The 17,951-nt window shown below is 36.0% G+C and overlaps 1 protein-coding gene across 2 annotated transcripts in view; it reads left to right on the forward strand.

Moving 5' to 3' along the window:
• The window catches only part of wls (Wnt ligand secretion mediator), a 79,131-nt gene extending 63,633 nt beyond the window's left edge, over positions 1-15,498 (forward strand). For both annotated transcript variants that reach the window (XM_090380040.1, XM_090380041.1), the window contains 2 exons: positions 11,185-11,332; positions 15,377-15,498. In XM_090380040.1, the coding sequence (XP_090236166.1) occupies positions 11,185-11,332; positions 15,377-15,498 (270 nt within the window). The remainder of the gene's footprint in view (positions 1-11,184; positions 11,333-15,376) is intronic.
• Positions 15,499-17,951: the final 2,453 nt, after the last annotated feature.

Genomic DNA, 17,951 nt, shown 5'->3' on the forward strand with positions numbered 1-17,951 from the left:
CGTGCGAAAGTCCACGTGGTAATATCAATTATAAATTTTGAATAAAATTTGAATAACATTATACCAAGTTTGCAATTACATAATGTGTTAATAAAGTATTGTATACAGAACATGGATGACCTTACAGAAGTAAGTGGAACGCTATGAAAGTAGAAAAAGCAAAGACAAAGGCAAGGAAAATCCGAATGACAAGGCCCCGAGTGCCAAGCGATAGTGACAAGCGATTTTCTTCCAGTGATTATAAAGTGATCTCCAAAGTGATATAGTTTCTTTATTTTCCAGTGCGTCTGTTATTTTATTTACTTGAAGTGGTTCTGTGCTTTAAAAGTCAAAAGTAAGAACCCAGAAAGGCAATCCACCTTTCTTTTCTTATTCCTTATATATATATCACTAACCAAATCCACTAACTTAAACAACCGCTTGGTCACTGGTGGCACCGCTCCTGCCTCCACGTGGCGGGGCCGGTAACCTGGGGGAAAAACCAACCCTCGGGGCGAAAAGGAGCAAAGATGGAAAAAAATGAATTTCCACGTTTAGAGCCTAAGTGCTCTCAACATGAACTTGACAATGACACCGACCATGACTTCTCTCTTTCAAAGAGACTTAAAAAAGACACTAGGAAGCAGGAATCTCCAGCTTTCCTAATAATACACTCTTTGTCATCCCAACCTGTGAGCAAGCTCTCACCTTTCATCATCCAGAGATGCCTTGAAAACGCTGCAGGTTCACCAAAAATGGTTAAACGTCTCCAGTCAGGAGATCTACTAGTAGAGACTTGTTACTCAAGACATTCTGAGTTACTACTACAATTTACTTCTTTAAGCGGAATACCGATTCAGGTTACGCCACACAACACACTAAATTCTTCCAAAGGAGTGATCTCGGAATGGGATCTATTATACGTTTCTGAGGAAGAAATTGTCCAGGAGCTAAAAGATCAAAATGTCTCTCATGCAAAACGTATCATGATCAGAAAAGACGGCAACTTAACTCCCACGCGAAACATAATCTTGACTTTCAGTACTCCAAATCTACCGGATTCTGTCAAAGCAGGTTACCTGAATTGCCGCATAAGGCCTTATATCCCAAATCCGCTCAGATGCTTTAAATGTCAAAAGTTCGGCCATTCTCAGACAGCATGCCGTGGAGACGCCATATGTCCAAACTGCAGCTGCAAGAATCACACACAAGCAGAATGCAAAGCTCCAACACCACAGTGCCCTAATTGTAGTGGCAAACATCCAGCCTACTCTAAGGACTGTGAACTGTGGAAGATAGGGAAAAAAATACAAAAATATAAAATTGAAAATAAAGTCTCTTACCAAGAAGCGAAAAAACAGATCAACTTAAGTATGCCAAAACGCACTTATGCTTCTACCACTCTCAGACACGAATCAGTGGCATGTCAGACTGAAGTATCCATCTCTCCAAATACATCAATATCAGACTGGGCACGATCAGTACTCTTGATCCAGCATCCATCTAAACCGAATTCAACAGACCAAAGCAATAACACACCACTCTCAATTCCAACCCAGAGACTTCCGCATCGTCAGGCAGCAGAAAATTTGCAAAGATCTTATTCTGCTGAGACGAAAGTATCAGGTCTAACAAGCATGGATACAGATGATTCTATCGGTCAAGAAGAACTGCTTGAAATACACGCAGAAGATGATATGGATGATAGCAATGAATCGGGACGTCCCACTTTTCCCCGAAAAGAAAAACCAAAACCAGACCGTCATAAACAATCAACTTATAAAAAGCAGTCAGATACATGTTCCACGAACAAAACCAAATAATGGAAAAAATAATTCAGTGGAATTGTAGAGGTTTTCGCAGCAACATCGATGATATCAACGAACTAATTCACTGCTTTAATCCTGTAGCTATGTGCCTACAGGAAACCAACTTGACACCCCAAGTTTCCACCACAGTCAAAAATTACACTATCTACAGACAAGATAGATCTGACACTAATAGTGCTCATGGAGGAGTAGCCATCCTGTTGGACTCAAGAGTTCCTTCCAGATGCATTCCATTGAAAACCTCTTTAGAAGCTGTTGCCGTACGCGTAGTAATTGGAATCACAGTTACATTGGTCTCAATTTATCTTCCACCTAATCGTCCATATTCTATTCAGGAAATCGAAGGTCTCGTGTTGCAACTACCAGTTCCCTTCTGTCTACTAGGTGACTTTAATGCTCACCACCCGTTATGGGGTTCTTCCAGCTTAGACAGACGTGGAAAACTTGTTGAAACGTTAATAGATAGACAGGATCTAACGTTGTTAAATACTGGCTCTCCCACCTATGTTCATTTTCCTACCGGATCAACCTCTGCAATAGACCTTTCCATTTGCTCTCCAGTGCTCTATCCAAGTATCCAGTGGGTAACTCTTAACGACCCCCACAACAGCGATCATTTCCCAATAATATGCAAAGTTCAAACCTCCTGTTCATTACCAACAGACAATCCAGTAAAATGGAAATTTCCAAAGGCTGACTGGATAAAATATAGCACGCTTGTCTCATTCGACAACCATATCATACAGTGCTCTTCTATCAACCATGTTACCGAACATATAACAAACCAAATTCTAACAGCTGCAACCGCTGCAATTCCACAATACCAAGTCAGGAAAAGGCGAAAATTAAATTATTGGTGGAACGAAGAGTGCAACAATGCAAAAAAAGAGAAAAACAAAGCTTGGAATCAATTCCACAAACATCCAACCACTTCCAATCTTATTAATTATAAGCGACTTAGAGCAAGAGCCCGTTATATCAGACGGAAAGCAAAAAAAGAATCTTGGATTAAATTCGCTTCCTCAGTTAATAAAAATACAGACATCAGACTGATCTGGAATAAGATAAAATTGTTAAATGGCAAAATTCCTCCAACATCTACTCCACTAATTAACTGGAATGGACAGGAACTCTCTACTCCTGCAGAAATCGCAAATGCACTAGGATCCGTATTTTCCCAGTTGTCCTCCTCAACTTCTTATGACCAATCGTTTCAAAAAATTAAAGGTGTAACTGAAAAATCCAAACTGAATTTCACTGACAGATGTGCACTAAAATATAATCAACCATTTACCATGGTTGAACTTCAGCATGCTCTTACCAACACAAGGAACAGCGCTGATGGCCCTGATGGGATATTTTATATAATGCTCAAAAATTTAAATACAAAGTCACAGTCATCACTGCTGTTCTTCCTCAATCGAATATTCACTGAACATAGATACCCAAGCTCCTGGCGTCATTCCTACGTTCTGGCTATCCCAAAACCTGGTAAAGACAATTCTGTTCCTCAAAACTACAGACCAATTTCACTTACCAGCTGTCTGAGCAAAACCCTCGAAAAAATGATTCACCACCGTCTGACTTGGTATCTTGAGTCCCAAAACTTAATCAATAATAATCAATTTGGTTTCAGAAAAAATCGATCATCATTGGACCTTATGATTAAAGCCGAAGCAAACATCAGAAATGCATTCATCAAAAAGGAGCATCTCGTTATGGTCTGTCTGGATATTGAGAAAGCTTTTGACACCACATGGCGTTTTGGCATTTTAAAGGATCTGCATTCTCTTGGCCTGAGAGGAAATTTGCCATATTTCATCCAAAATTTCTTAGAACAAAGATCCTTTCAAGTTCGTTACCAAGGAATTCTCTCTAAAAACTTTGTTCAGGAAGAAGGAGTCCCTCAAGGGTCCGTTCTGAGCGCCACTCTATTCGCAATTAGAATTAACCACTTAACTGAACTTATTCCGAAAACAGTGGACTCATATCTTTATGCCGATGATCTCACAATCTCCTGTCACTCTCAAAACATGAACTACATTGAGAGACAATTGCAGATATCAATAAATCAGATCCAGATTTGGATGACACAAAACGGTTACAGACTATCCAGCCAGAAATCTACTGCCATTCATTTCTGTACCATACGTAAAATGCATCCTGATCCTGAACTCCAATTAGATAACCACCTTATTCCAATAGCAAATAGTATTCGTCTGCTCGGCTTAATTTTTGACAGTAAGTTAAATTACCAAAAACACATTGAACATCTCCGGACAGCTTGCCAAAAGAAAATGAACATACTCAGAGCCTTATCAGCTACAACCTGGGGAGCAGATCGCTACACCCTGCTTCACTTATATAGATCCATAATTAGATCTCGTCTGGACTATGGCGCACCTGTCTTTGATTCTGCTAGGGAGAGTGTCTTATCTCGTCTCAACCCTATTCAACATTCAGCTCTAAGAATAGCTCTAGGTGCGTTCAGAACATCTCCAGTGCAAAGTCTCTAGGTAGAAGCCTACGAAGCTCCTCTAAACATCAGAAGAAAGATGTTATTATTGAACTACGCAACCAAGATCCAAAGTCAGTCGACCCATCCTAATTGGTCAATATTTAATGATCCGCCACTCACGATATTTTATAGAAACAAACCACAAGCAACTAGGCCTGCAGGTATTAGATTAATGGAACTAGCAGAAAACTGGAATATACAAATCAATAAAGTCCACCAAGAACCTACAGATCACGTTCCTCCATGGTCTGTCATCATGCCGTGTTGTGACTATTATTTTCACCAATGGGGGAAACACTCTTTAACGGGTATGAACATCCAGCAGCTCCACACTGCACATTTACAAAGTTATCCTGACTTTGCGAAAATATATACTGACGGCTCAAAGTCTGAGAATGGATCAGGTGCAGCAGTGGTATTCAATGACACTATCATTTCCGTGTCACTTCCGACAGAATGCAGCAGTTACACCACTGAATTATATGCCATAAAACTTGCTCTGGAAAACATTTCCCATCTCTCAATCAAAAAGAGTATAATCTACACAGACTCGCAAAGTGCCCTATTAGCAATGCAAAAGATTTCCCCATCTACTCATCCGCTACTACAGCTAATCAGATCAGAATTGATTCGTCTCCGAGATCATCGGCAAAATGTTGTCTTCTGCTGGATCCCAGGCCATACTGGAATACCGGGAAACGAAATTGCAGATGATGCTGCCAAGCATCCATCCAGCACATCCCCAATGAATTTTCTGGTCCCGTTCAGGGATTACAAAGTACATATACGTAATATATGTAAGGAACGATGGAAACTACAATGGCAAACGCACATTCATAACAAACTCCTTGAAATTAAACCTATACCGCAATTATGGGCCTCCAATTTTCGTACAAACAGACAAGAAGAGGTCGTCCTGGCCAGAGCCCGAATAGGCCACACCCATTTGACCCATCTATTTCTGTTATCAGGTAATGACCCTCCACAGTGTTCACATTGCCACAAGCCACTAACAATAAAACACATACTCTTGGAATGCATCTTGTATAACAACTCCCGTCTAATTTCATTCACTTCTCTCTCAAACTTACAGGAATTGTCACTTAGCCATATCATAGGCGAAAACTCAAACATTACAGAATTCTTTCTCTTTCTGAAACGAATAGGTTTATATAACCATTTCTAACTGCTCCCATAGAAACCAATAAAATTAGTACTAACTACTTTGATAGGTGCAATATGGCCTAAGTAGCCTTTGCACCAGAAAAATCCAAGCACAACAACCGAATGACAAGAACTTACCGCTACAGGTCGGACTGACAGAAAAGACTGTGTCAGTGGGTTACCAGTGTATTTATGCATGGGTATGCTAGCGGCACCTAGCGTTAGACAAATTTTGGTGTGTGTTATTTTAAATAACATGGGCGGTGAAGTTACGCCAGGTTAAGTACATGATGCTCAAACTGCCCAGGATAGTTAAGAAATATAATAGCTGACAAAGTAGCGATAGAAGGCAGCTAAACTTTTTTAAGATGAAAAATAGATTGGGTAAAGTTAGAAAAATAGAGCCCTGATTTCGCGTTCGGTAAACTAATGGCGCTCTCTCTCTCTTTCTCTCTCTCTCTATATATATATATATATATATATATAGAGAGAGAGAGAGATTTTCAGACTGCATTTAATCTCACTCAACCTGCTACCTCATTGCCAATCCGATAAAAAAAATTTTTACTCTACCATATTCTATCATATCTAGAACATATCAATACAGACCGGTGTAATACACAATCTTTCACTTAGATGGCATTAATCGGTACTGCTCTCTATGTTAAAATTTACAAATAATTCTTTGCTTAATACAGATATATAATTTATTTATATCAATAATAAGGAAAGGAAGTTAATAATTATAACAACTGTAACTAATATTTATGGGTCAATGCAGTTGCAGAGCAATTATGCATTACAACCATAATGTGTATAAAATATTGAAGATAATAATAGAACAGATAAATCAAATAATACCATTCAGGAATTTTAAGAAAACGCAAAGGATTTTTAAAAAAAAAAATTGTTATCGTTGTTTACCCACAATCCAGATGACTTCAACTGGGGCCAACCACCCAGACTGAAGTCAAAAAACGACAAGAAGTTCTCTGTTTCTGTAATGATCAGTATATGTTAAGTAATTTGAATTTAAATAGGTAATTAAAATATAGGTAATTAAAAATAGTTAAGAAAATTTAGCATCAAAAGTAAGAAATTATAAATGTAAGCATATATTAATCATCGTTGACCTGGCAGAGAATGTAATTTAATGATTAAAATAAGATTAAATATATAGTATAATGCATATCTATCGTATCCAAGACATAATGTAGTAACAACAATAGTCGTCAAGATCAAAATAATATGTGATGGATATGGTAATAATAAATAAATAAAATTAAAATAAAAATAATTAATTAGCCAATCAAATTTAAGTAATCAGATTTAGGTTAACGCAAAGAGAAACATGCAGATAGTAAGAAGAAAAACTAAGAGTAGGAATAATAGAACCTGAACTCCATAAAGGCAAAAAATAGTAGTATAGATAAGAAGTAGTTTCTCCTACATCCTTGGATTACCCTAATAATTTCGGAGAAATAAAAATAAAGAGTGTAGGACAGCTTAAAGACAATACAAGATATAAGTTGAGGCTTGGGTATGCCTGGGATCGCAAACCCATTCCTATAGTAGGACCCTGAGTTGAATTTGCATGTTACCTCAGTAAACTTAAATGAATTTAACTATAAAAAAAAAAAAAAAAAAAAAAGTTCCATCATATACATAATTATTAAAGATACATAAATTTATTAGAGTATCCCAGTAGGTTAAAAAAAAATAATAATAAAAAGAAAAGAAAAGATACACTATAATTTGCAAGCCAGTGGGTACAAGTTTTCTATGCCGTAAGACACCAAGAAAGCAAAGTGTATCCTATGTACATATACAGGGTGTCTCAAAAATATTGGTACAAACGTTTAGGGGAGGTAGAAAACACCTAAAGGAATGTGAATTGCATAGGAACCCATAACTGGAAACATCACTGTAAGTTGGTAAACGGCGCTGTTGATCAATTTGCAAGAATGAAAATTTCTGGTTTACTCATTTAAGCAGTAGTCTCTGCACGAAGAGCATGCACTGATATACGAACTGTGAGCTGGCAGACTAGTGTATGGATTAGTAGAGGGCAATGGACGAGCCGCTCAACGAATTTATGGAGAATGCTTCCCAGACAGACATGTACTGGACCACCGTTTGTTTGCGCATGTGCATCAAAATTTGTGCGATTATGGGTCATTTAGAGGTAACAGGAGTAGTGCAGGCAGACCACATTCAACGTGAACTCCCGCCATGGAAGAAAGTGTGTCGAATGCTGTCCAGAATAATCCTACTACCAGCACATGTGCTGTTGCCTCTGCCTTAGGAGTGTCTTGTTGCAGTGTACAGCGTGTCTGGCACAATGATTCCTAACACCCCTTTCATCTCCACCAAAGGGTTCAGTTACTGCTCCCCCAAGATCATCCTGCACGTGTGGCTTTTGCGCAGTGGTTTCTCCAAGAAAGTGTTCAAGACTTGAATTTTCCAGCCTATGTTTTGGTCACGATGAGGCTTATTTCACTCGGGAAGGGCTTATTCAATCAGCACAATGCTCATGTGTGGGCTCACGACAACCCACACAGTGTGCGCCCCCTGCGGCACAACATCGCTTTGCAGTAAATGCGTGGGCAGGTATGGTCAGTGACTGCTTAGTCGGCCCATACCTGTTACCATCCCGCATGAACTCTGCTAAATATCGGATCGTTCTTGAACAAGTTCTACCAGGGTTACTTGACGATGTTCCAGCAAATGTGAGACGCAACATTTGGTTTCAACATGATGGGGTGCCTGCCCATTATGGAAGGTGTGTTCGTGACCATTTGAACAGGCATTTTGGGCGTCGATGGATTGGCCTTGGTGGACCCATTGCCTGGCCCCCACGCTCACCTGATTTATCGAGCCTTGATTTCTTTCTGTGGGGGGCCCTCAAATCTATCGTGTATGAATCGCCTGTGGAGATGGAAATGGATCTCGTGGCGAGACTCCTCTGCACTGCTGCTACCGTCAAAGAAACTCCAGGTGTGTTCGACCATGTCCGCCAATCCATGCTGCTTCGGTGTCACGCATGCATCGCGTCTCATGGTGGAACCTTCGAGTATCTGTTGTAACATCATGAAATGCATCCATCTCGTACTCCATTGTTAATATTATGTCGAATAATTGTTTGCCACTAATTACTGTCTTGTGTCATTTCTGCTTCTTGTGCCTCTGCTATTACTTTCCCGTGACGTTTCTGGTTATGGGTTCCTATGCGATTCACATTCCTTTAGATGATACCTACCTCCCCTAAACGTTTGTACCAATATTTTTGAGACACCCTGTATACATGGCTCTAAATCCGTAATTATGGCAATTATATTGAAGCAATGAGTTCAGAAAACAAATTATTTAAATTAATTATGTTTATCGCTTTTCTGAAGTGGTATTTCAGATAAGCGATGGAGAAATTATTAATCAACTTATTGTACAATGCTATTATGTTTGCTGAACAGTTTTTATTATTATTGCAAATGTAAGCAATCCTCAGACATTGGGATAAAATGATATTAGCATGCACTGATTTTGATATATTAGATCTCCAGTTTATAAGGCCGACTACATTGAAATTAAATGCATCTCTTTTATTATATATGTTTACATCTATATTATTATGAAATATTTCTATATGAAAATCCAAGTAATTTGCTGTAGTATCAGAACTATTAGTTTTTTCTAATACAAGTTCTTCTGGATATAATTTACTGTAATCCTGAACAAAATGTGAACAATTGAACATACATAGATCATCTACATATCTAAATACAAGTGGGTTATCTTGGAATGCTCTTTCTGTATAATATAGATAGAGGTTTGCAATTATGCTTGATGCTGGACTTCCCATAGGGGTGCCATTCACTTGTTAAGTATATCGATATCCGTCATATACATAATTATTAAAGATACATAAATTTATTAGAGTATCCCAGTAGGTTAAATCAAACTTTATAGCATTTTTATTTTCCAAATATAGTTTCTGGAGAACAACTTTTAAATTGTCAAGATTAATACTAGTGAATAAACTGTTAAAATCAAATATTTGTGTTTGCTGAATATTGTTATTTTTTATTGCATTTATAATCGGAAAGTTGTTATTTATTATAATAATTTTATTTACGTTATTTAATATAATTTTAAGTAACTTTTCTAACGTTTTTCCTGGAATTTTAGCATAACTATCTCTACATGATGTTATGAATCTAAATGCAATAGGTGATTTATGAAATTTGGGTATACCATATATAAACGGATATTTTAGGTTATTATACTTTAACTTTAATTTTTTATGCAATGCAATTAATTTTTTGATTATTACATATGTATTTATATGTACTACTAGACTGCAGTTCATTTTTAATAATTTCTATATAATATGACTTACATATAATTGCATAATTGCAAGCAGCTTTGTCAACGGGAGTAATTACAAAATGTTCATGTATTTCTTTTGAGCTGCCTATTTATTAATTTTGTATTATATAGGTTATCCAGTATGAATTTCAATTGATTATATTTGTTAGATATGATGTCAAGCATTGTAAATAACCACATGTTATGGTATGCCTCAACCGGTATGTTATATTTGTATGCAGATCTTATGCAGTATTTTAATAAATCTAGATATAACAACTTTTTAAAGGTTGATTTATTAATAGGTAGATCAGGTCGAAATTCAAAACCAAGTGATAAAAGTTCAGGATATGGGATTATATCTAAATCACCGGTATAATGTGGTTATGGTTAGGATCCACATATCTAAGAAATGAAGGCTTGTGGTAAACATGTATCCTGTCCGATGTTAATATTGTGAAGGTTTGTAGCTATTATTTTATAGTTACATGCTTTAAGACCAGATGGTTTAGAATATCTAAATCTAATATTAATATGTAAGTTATTAATAGGCAGCAAGTTATTACGTAAATTAATAGTTCTATGTATATCCAAATTATCCATCATTTTATTTTGAAAATATAAAACGAGGACAGAGTTTTCTGGTTGCTTGTTAATATTCAAAATATTAATTCTGAATTTAACAATGTCTAGTATAATGTGCATAAGGTGAGAAGATGGAAAGACAATCATTGGCTTTCCTGCTTAGTGCTTTGAGTACACTAAGTTTAATACTGAAAAGTGTATTATGTATTTTACCAATGTTTATAGGATCGGTGTCCCAAATTTTGAGTAAATCTGTGAAGTCCCCTAGATGTTCTCAGGTGCTCTTATATGTTTTGGATTTACTATATTTTCTTTTGCAATTAGATTTATGAAGTTTAGCAATTTGAAACATATTATAAACACAAATATCTTTCAAATTATTCGTCATATATTTTTGATTAAATCTGTTATTCAGACCGTATGGATATAGTATTTTATATTTTAACATGCTAATTTCTTCTTGCAATAATCTTTCATTTGTGTTATTAATTACATTAAGTATTGAAATGAAAATATTACCAAAAGTATGTTTTTGGAAATGTCTGAATTTTTTTTTTTTTTTTAAATCCTTTGCGTTTTCTTAAAATTCCTGAATGGTATTATTTGATTTATCTGTTCTATTATTATCTTAAATATTTTATACATATTTTAATATATATATATATATATATATATATATATATATATGCTAGTTTCTTAACCTGGAAAAGCTCTCTTTTAAAGTACATGTTTGTATTCTTTCAGGTCAGTGAAGGACACTGGAAATGGGATGAAAATATTAATGTTGAATATGCTTCAGCATTTTTCACTGGAGTATATGGCATGTGGAATCTGTATGTGTTTGCATTACTTGTTCTTTATGCTCCATCTCACAAATTTTATCCTCCAGCAGGTAAGTTAGTTTATATGGTGTTCTGTTTGTGTGCTTAAAAACATACATAAAACAACAATTTATTTAAATTGAAAATCATCTTATATATTAGTCTAAAAGACATTTGTTGCTAAAGCCTCAGAGTACGAATAAGTTCATTGCTTGGGTTAATGCACATGCATCATTTATACTAACCAGGTAGTTTTAGTGCATCATTTTAGTTCGAGTTATACTTATAAGATCCACCGAGAATACGTAATAATAGTCTTCTCCATAGGTGAAGCATTACTTATTTGGGGTAGTGCAATACCATGGCAACTTGTTGTGAAGGTATTCACAATATGAGATATAATTAAAATGATGCATTAGAACTACCTGGGTAGTATAAATGATGTGTGTGTGTGTGTGTGTGCATTAACCCATGTATAAATAAACTTCTTCGATCTTATGTATTAATTTGCAAGAGTTGTTTTTATTGTACAAATTACACAACTTTATTAGAAATAAAGGTAGTGTGTGTTATATATTTTTGGAAAATTTATAAACTGTTCTTCCCACAAAAAATACCCAAATTCAATATGAATAAGTGCCATTTAAGAGGAGCCCTTCTCTGTACACACTCAAGCAAATCTACATCCTTCCTAAAATGAGGTCTCCAGACCTGCATGCAGTACTCAAGGCGTGGCCTGACCATTGCCTTTTACAGAGGGACAATCGCCTCCTTTTCCCTGCTAGCAAAATTCCTGTATATCATTGACAAAACCCCATGGCCTGCCCTGGCAGCCTGTCTGCATTGCTCAGAAAACTTCTGAGGAGTTCAGGCATTTGGAGGGAATGGTGTGATTTTTTTTTTTTTTTTTTTTTTTTTTTGGCTGATGCTCATACACTTGCTTTCTTGCATCACATGCCACTACTACTACTGTCTTTATCCCTAATGGCAAACTAAATGTGGTTCATTTCAGTAAACATTGACACATGGGCATAACAGATTATAACATTACAGGTTTAAGGGAATGATATGATGTTTCGAATCAATCAGCATTTTGTCGATAGAGTTCCTGTAATTTGCCAGTACTTTTTATAATCTTTCTTTCTGTGCCAATATTATTATTTTTCATATTTTATATAATCTTCTGACCTGTATAATTAGTAACAGCTACCAAATCTTTTATGATTAGGCATATAATGTATCTTCCAACCATCAGCAGTGATTTTCAGAGTTCATACCTGAAACTTTGATCTGGCCTATCAACTGGAATCAATGTTTAAGAAGAAAGTTTTGATGGGAGCAGGTCCTGGGATTACAACTATGGGAAAATTGTCAGTACAACCAGTACACTTATTTTTACTCAGCTCAATAAGCATGGAATAATCTCATAGTTTGGTTTTAACCTGAACAGAAAATATCCACATACAGCAAGTCTTCATTTCTTCTCCTTCCTCCTTTGAGGCTTCTGGAGTGGATGCTGTGTATGAATATTCATTGCAAAAAGTAGTGGTTACATCTCAAGCAGTTTGGAAATGCCTTCCACCTACAAAAGTGTATGCTTTATATATGGTTGGATATAAAAGGCATTTTGAACTATTTAAAACAAATATGACAGTTGGAAGTCAGATAATTGAAACCAAGTTTAATTGCAATATTGGCCTACTTTTGGCAAATAAAAAAGTTCTAATCTTGTGCATGAAAAATCCAAACTCAGTGTTACAAACAACAACAAAAAAACAAGCTTGTAGTTCAGAGCATTTCAAAGTGGGTGTCACATTGTGTTCCAAAGGGTATCACTAAATGTTGGCTTTATACAGATATTTCATTTGCATATATTGATATATTTTTTTAATGAAAACTAGGGGGCTCTGCCCCCTGCTTGCCAAGCCCCGCACATGCTTTTCTACGTAATGTGTAGAGTTATGACGGAGTAACTTAAATCTTTTCTACGTAAAAAGGCACACCTGTCGAAACGCACTAATCAATATCTAATCTAATATACAAAAGAAAATAGAAAGCGTAAGAAAAAACTATAAAAGTAAAATTGTGTGAATGTTGAGTGAATGAGAGTTATTAATAATTGTGTTCTGTCTTAGCCTCTTGACCGGACAGACTGATAGCTATGCAAGCCCTCGGGGTCTCATGATTATCCAAGCTAACAACCATGCTGTAGCTTTTCCTAGCTGGCATGGTGTGGGATGCTGACACTGGCCATTTGGGTAACCCCCAGGCCAGTGTGGGAGAGAGCTGGAAAAAGCATGCTCCACCGTAGGGATCTACGGTGGAGCATGCATCTCTTTCCCTATGTTCTTTTATTCCTACCACCTGGGATGGTTGAGTCTCCTTCCCCACCCTGGGTGGCCCCTACATCCCCCCTTTTGCCTGATGGCTCACCCCACCACCAACTTTCAACTACCACCCTCTGAACCAGGATGGGCATCCTGTACCAGGGGTTCCCTTACTGTCTCCCCTTTCAAATCAGGCGGGTGCCTCAACTACTGTCCCCCTTTGTTCTCTACCACTTTTATCCCACCCTATTCCTATCTCCCCATTATCTCCTTTCCAATAAAAAAATTTTTTTTTTGGGGGGTTCTCCTTGGATGCCTAGGCTACCCCAGGGTTTGCCCTGCCAGAGCTTTCTTCTCTCCTAATGTGTCCTGGCCTACCTCCCTGGGGTGGTGACAGAAACTAGGGATGTTAGTAACTCTCCAAAGGCCCCCAGGCTAGGTGGCCAGAGGAACAACACAACCTACACTAATACTTCAGAAAACACACACCCCGGCCTTATGCAGAGTATTGTATTCAACACAGAGTAAGAATGCGGAGTTTGGGGGAGATGCCAGTGCAGCCAGGCAAAAATCACTATGTAATTATTTACCTGCATTTACGTAGGTCACTTAGTAAAGGGCTTTTTTGATTTGGGTTCCATAATGCATGAGGAATATTGTTGCATCTGAAAGAGAAGGATTAAAATATTTAACTGAAATACTGTATATACAAACTAATATTTATAAAATACTGAAGTGTTTTACAAATATAAAATTCATTAATGTACAAAAAAATGTTACAATGGAACATCAAATGATGCACGTGCATGAGGTGGTGAACGTTATGGAGGCAGCTGTCAATAATTAATTGCATTTGTAGTGACATAATTGCCTTGTCCTCTTCTCCCATTAGTTTGAATTAATATCACTAGGAGGAAAACTTTTAATGTATAGAGAGATACAATTATTGAGTAATACATTAAAATTTGACAATATTTATTCCTTCACATGCTTCATACTTTGCACTTTGGGTGCATTTTTTCTCTCTGAAAGTAATAACTGATACCAGTTTAATATTGCCTTGGTTGTTTGTGCTTAGTACCTCACATCTTCCCTCTCTTTTATTCCTGTTTACAGATTTTTGACTCAAAACAAAGGAAGTTGTATAACATTGCATTTACCTTCAATTTAAATTTGAAGGGGTGTAATTATTCATATTTCGAATAATTACAAAATTCTGGATGGAGTGTCAAATTATTTTTGACTCATACATAATGTGTCACCATCAAAAAAAAGTTTGAAGAGCACTGCTGTAGTATGAAATTCTATTTCATCCACGTACTCTCCAGACCTTGCTCTTCTTATTATTGTTTATACAGATGTAACCAAGCATGCCTTTGGTGATAATAATGAAGTGAAGTTGATGTAGTTAAAGCAGACTCTTACCATCCTAATGAAAATGCTAGACTCAGTGAAGAATGAGAGATGGGGGGGCTAAGTTTTTTCTTAGTTATTAGTAATGCAAAAAGATGCATAAGTTCCTAAAGATTCTTGCATTCGGAAGTAATATATTTTATGTATGTATCATTGAATAATGAAATTACATAAACTTCTAAGGAACAATTCTGAATTTAAATTCTTACCTTGCTGCCATTGAGTTGCTAATTTTGCTATAATAAAATTATACAAAAAATGCATAAGTGATAAAGCTTTGGTACAGGAGCTAGTTGTATGCATAATATGATTATAGGAAGGAATACAGAAATGTTCAGTGTAATTCTGATTGTTTTTCCCTCCCTTTAAATTTAGATTCACATTCTTCCACTCAAGAAGAAATTGAGTTCAGTCGTTTGACATCAGATCCCTCTTCTTCTGAACCAACAGAGGTATCAGCATTGACAGGATTTTCTAAAAAAGCTGCACTGGATTGAAACTGATATGTGACTCAAATTTTTATATTCAAAATTTGGTTTCCATTAGAAGTCATAACTTAGGTTGCCATTTTCTGCTTATGAGTAACTGCATTTGTTTTTTTAAATTATTATTACAAATGAATTAAGTTTTAAGTAGAATTGATTCTGGTAAATATTTGATTACAGACATTATAATAGTGGCATACACCCTTACTACAGCACAGCAACCCCACTATAATAATTTGGTGATATTTCTAGATTTTATTACTGTAGAATCTTGTTATCAACCCTGAATGAAGGAAATCAGTTTGGGAAAATCATGTAGGAACTTCAAGTGAAAAAAAATTCCAGCATGTGTACTGATACACAGTGTAGCAAAAAAAAAAAAAAAAAAGTAGGATAAGCATATTTTTTAGTAGAAAGCAGCTCTTTTTGCCTGTAAAACCATTTGCTTTTCCCACCTCCACATAGGGAATTTTCTTCTTCTACCTAGCATCCTCACTTGTGTTTTATAGCATGTTTCTCTATCATAAGTTTGTTTTTCTTAGTCTTAATCTGTCTTAACTATAATATCTTAAGCAAATATTTATTACAAATTCTACTTAAAAATAATTCATGAGTTTTACTAGTATTACTTCCTTTTACAATTTTCTTTAAGAAATGCCACAATATATTTAATGAAGGATGTTTTGAGCTAGTTGAGTTTAAAAACATTAACTTTCATTTTGGCTTACTTCATATGAAATTCATATTGAATTTAGTTTATTTATTTATATATTTAAAGATTTTTCCATTTTTGATGTATGTTTCAGTAAGGCAGCTAGCATTTCTATTAATATTAATCAAACTTTTGTAGAAGGCAAGTGTTCATTTACTTAATAACCATGTTGAACATTGTTATTGCATAGAGTGCAGTCTTATTTTTTTAATGCTTTTTTACATATGTGTTTTAGTTTTTAAAAAAAGTTGATATATTATTGTTATTAGGTAATGGTGAATAATCATTTACTTTTTTTTTTTTTTTTAATATTTATTAGCATTTTAGCATTAGTATTAGTAGCGGCACACAATGCAAGAAAGCAAGCTTATACAGCTTCAGCCAAATGAAAAAAAAGCTCCGATTTCACCCCTCCATTCGTTCCAAATACCTGTCCAGCTCAGCCTTAAATTTATTTAGGCTATCAACTTCCACAACAAAAAGATGGAAGTCTGTTCCACCAATCAACTACCTGCTGGCTAAAGGCAAACGTCCGCACATCTATCCTACAACTGTCTTTCCTCAGTTTGAATTTATGCCCTCTCAGGTGATTATTCTGAGCAAGAGGAAGAATCCCATCGGCATTGAGCATGCTCAAACCATTCAAGGCTTTATACACCTCAATCAGATCACCTCGCAGATGCTTAGTCTCCAAACACAGTAATCTGCAAAACTTAAGCCTTTCTTCATAAGAGCAACCCAACTATATATTAGTCTATATAAGTTTATGATACGCTATGCATGGGCAAACCATCGGGTGTGTTTCGTTGGTTATACACAGTGATTAAAAAGGAGCAATTGTATACAAAGATCTCTGCATTCTTCAGTATTATAAGTGGTCATTCATCAGTAAATTATGTAATTTGTTTACATCTCTCTCTCTCTCTCTCTCTCTCTCTCTCCATATACATTATTAATATTTATAACAAAGTAAAGAATTACTTTATTAGTCACTGTTAACATCTTACAAAAACTGGAAATGAAACAGAAATTATCTGAATTATTTTTAATACTTATCACTGGATGTTTATATGTTGCTAAATCAAGTTGCCACATTTTTTTAATGGATTGAGCAAGATCAATGCTGATGAGATTGTTCTTGCTCAGAATGCGCACATGAGGGGGCAAAGATTCAAAGTGAGATGGGACGGTTGCAGAATGGATGCACGAAAGTTTGCTTTGGTCAGCAGGTGGTTGATAGGGTGTAAGTGGATTCAACAAGGAGCTGGACAAGCTGTTAGAGACTGAATAGGTGAAATGAGAAGTGTCATTTTTTTTTTTTTTTCTCTCTCTCTCCTTTGGCTGATGCTGTATAAGCTTGCTTTCTTGCATCATTTGCCACAGCTAATGCTGATTTATTTGAATGTAATCTAACTGCATTTTAAGGTGGTTTAGAATATGTGAATGTTAGTCTTAAGAGTGGTACCAGGCCACTGGTGTATTTGACAAATATTTGTTGTATATACTTTTCAGTGTTGCATGAATGGTTTACTTTCAGTTTATGAGTACCAGTATTTGTTTTTGTCGATTTTCCACTGAAAGTCTGTAAGTGAGCACAAGTTTCTTTGTGTGCTGCCAAAATGTTTCTTTATAGGTATTTATATTATCTTGTGGAAATCAAGCGGAAAGACCATATAACATCAAATTTACCATCTAATGTAGCAAACAGGATATTCAGCCATACAAAGGTACCAACAGAAATCTGACCCAGGAT

Source organism: Mastigoproctus giganteus, chromosome 8 (genome assembly GCF_048544385.1).
Source record: "Mastigoproctus giganteus isolate SK-2022 chromosome 8, ASM4854438v1, whole genome shotgun sequence".
Lineage (NCBI taxonomy): Eukaryota > Metazoa > Arthropoda > Arachnida > Uropygi > Thelyphonidae > Mastigoproctus > Mastigoproctus giganteus.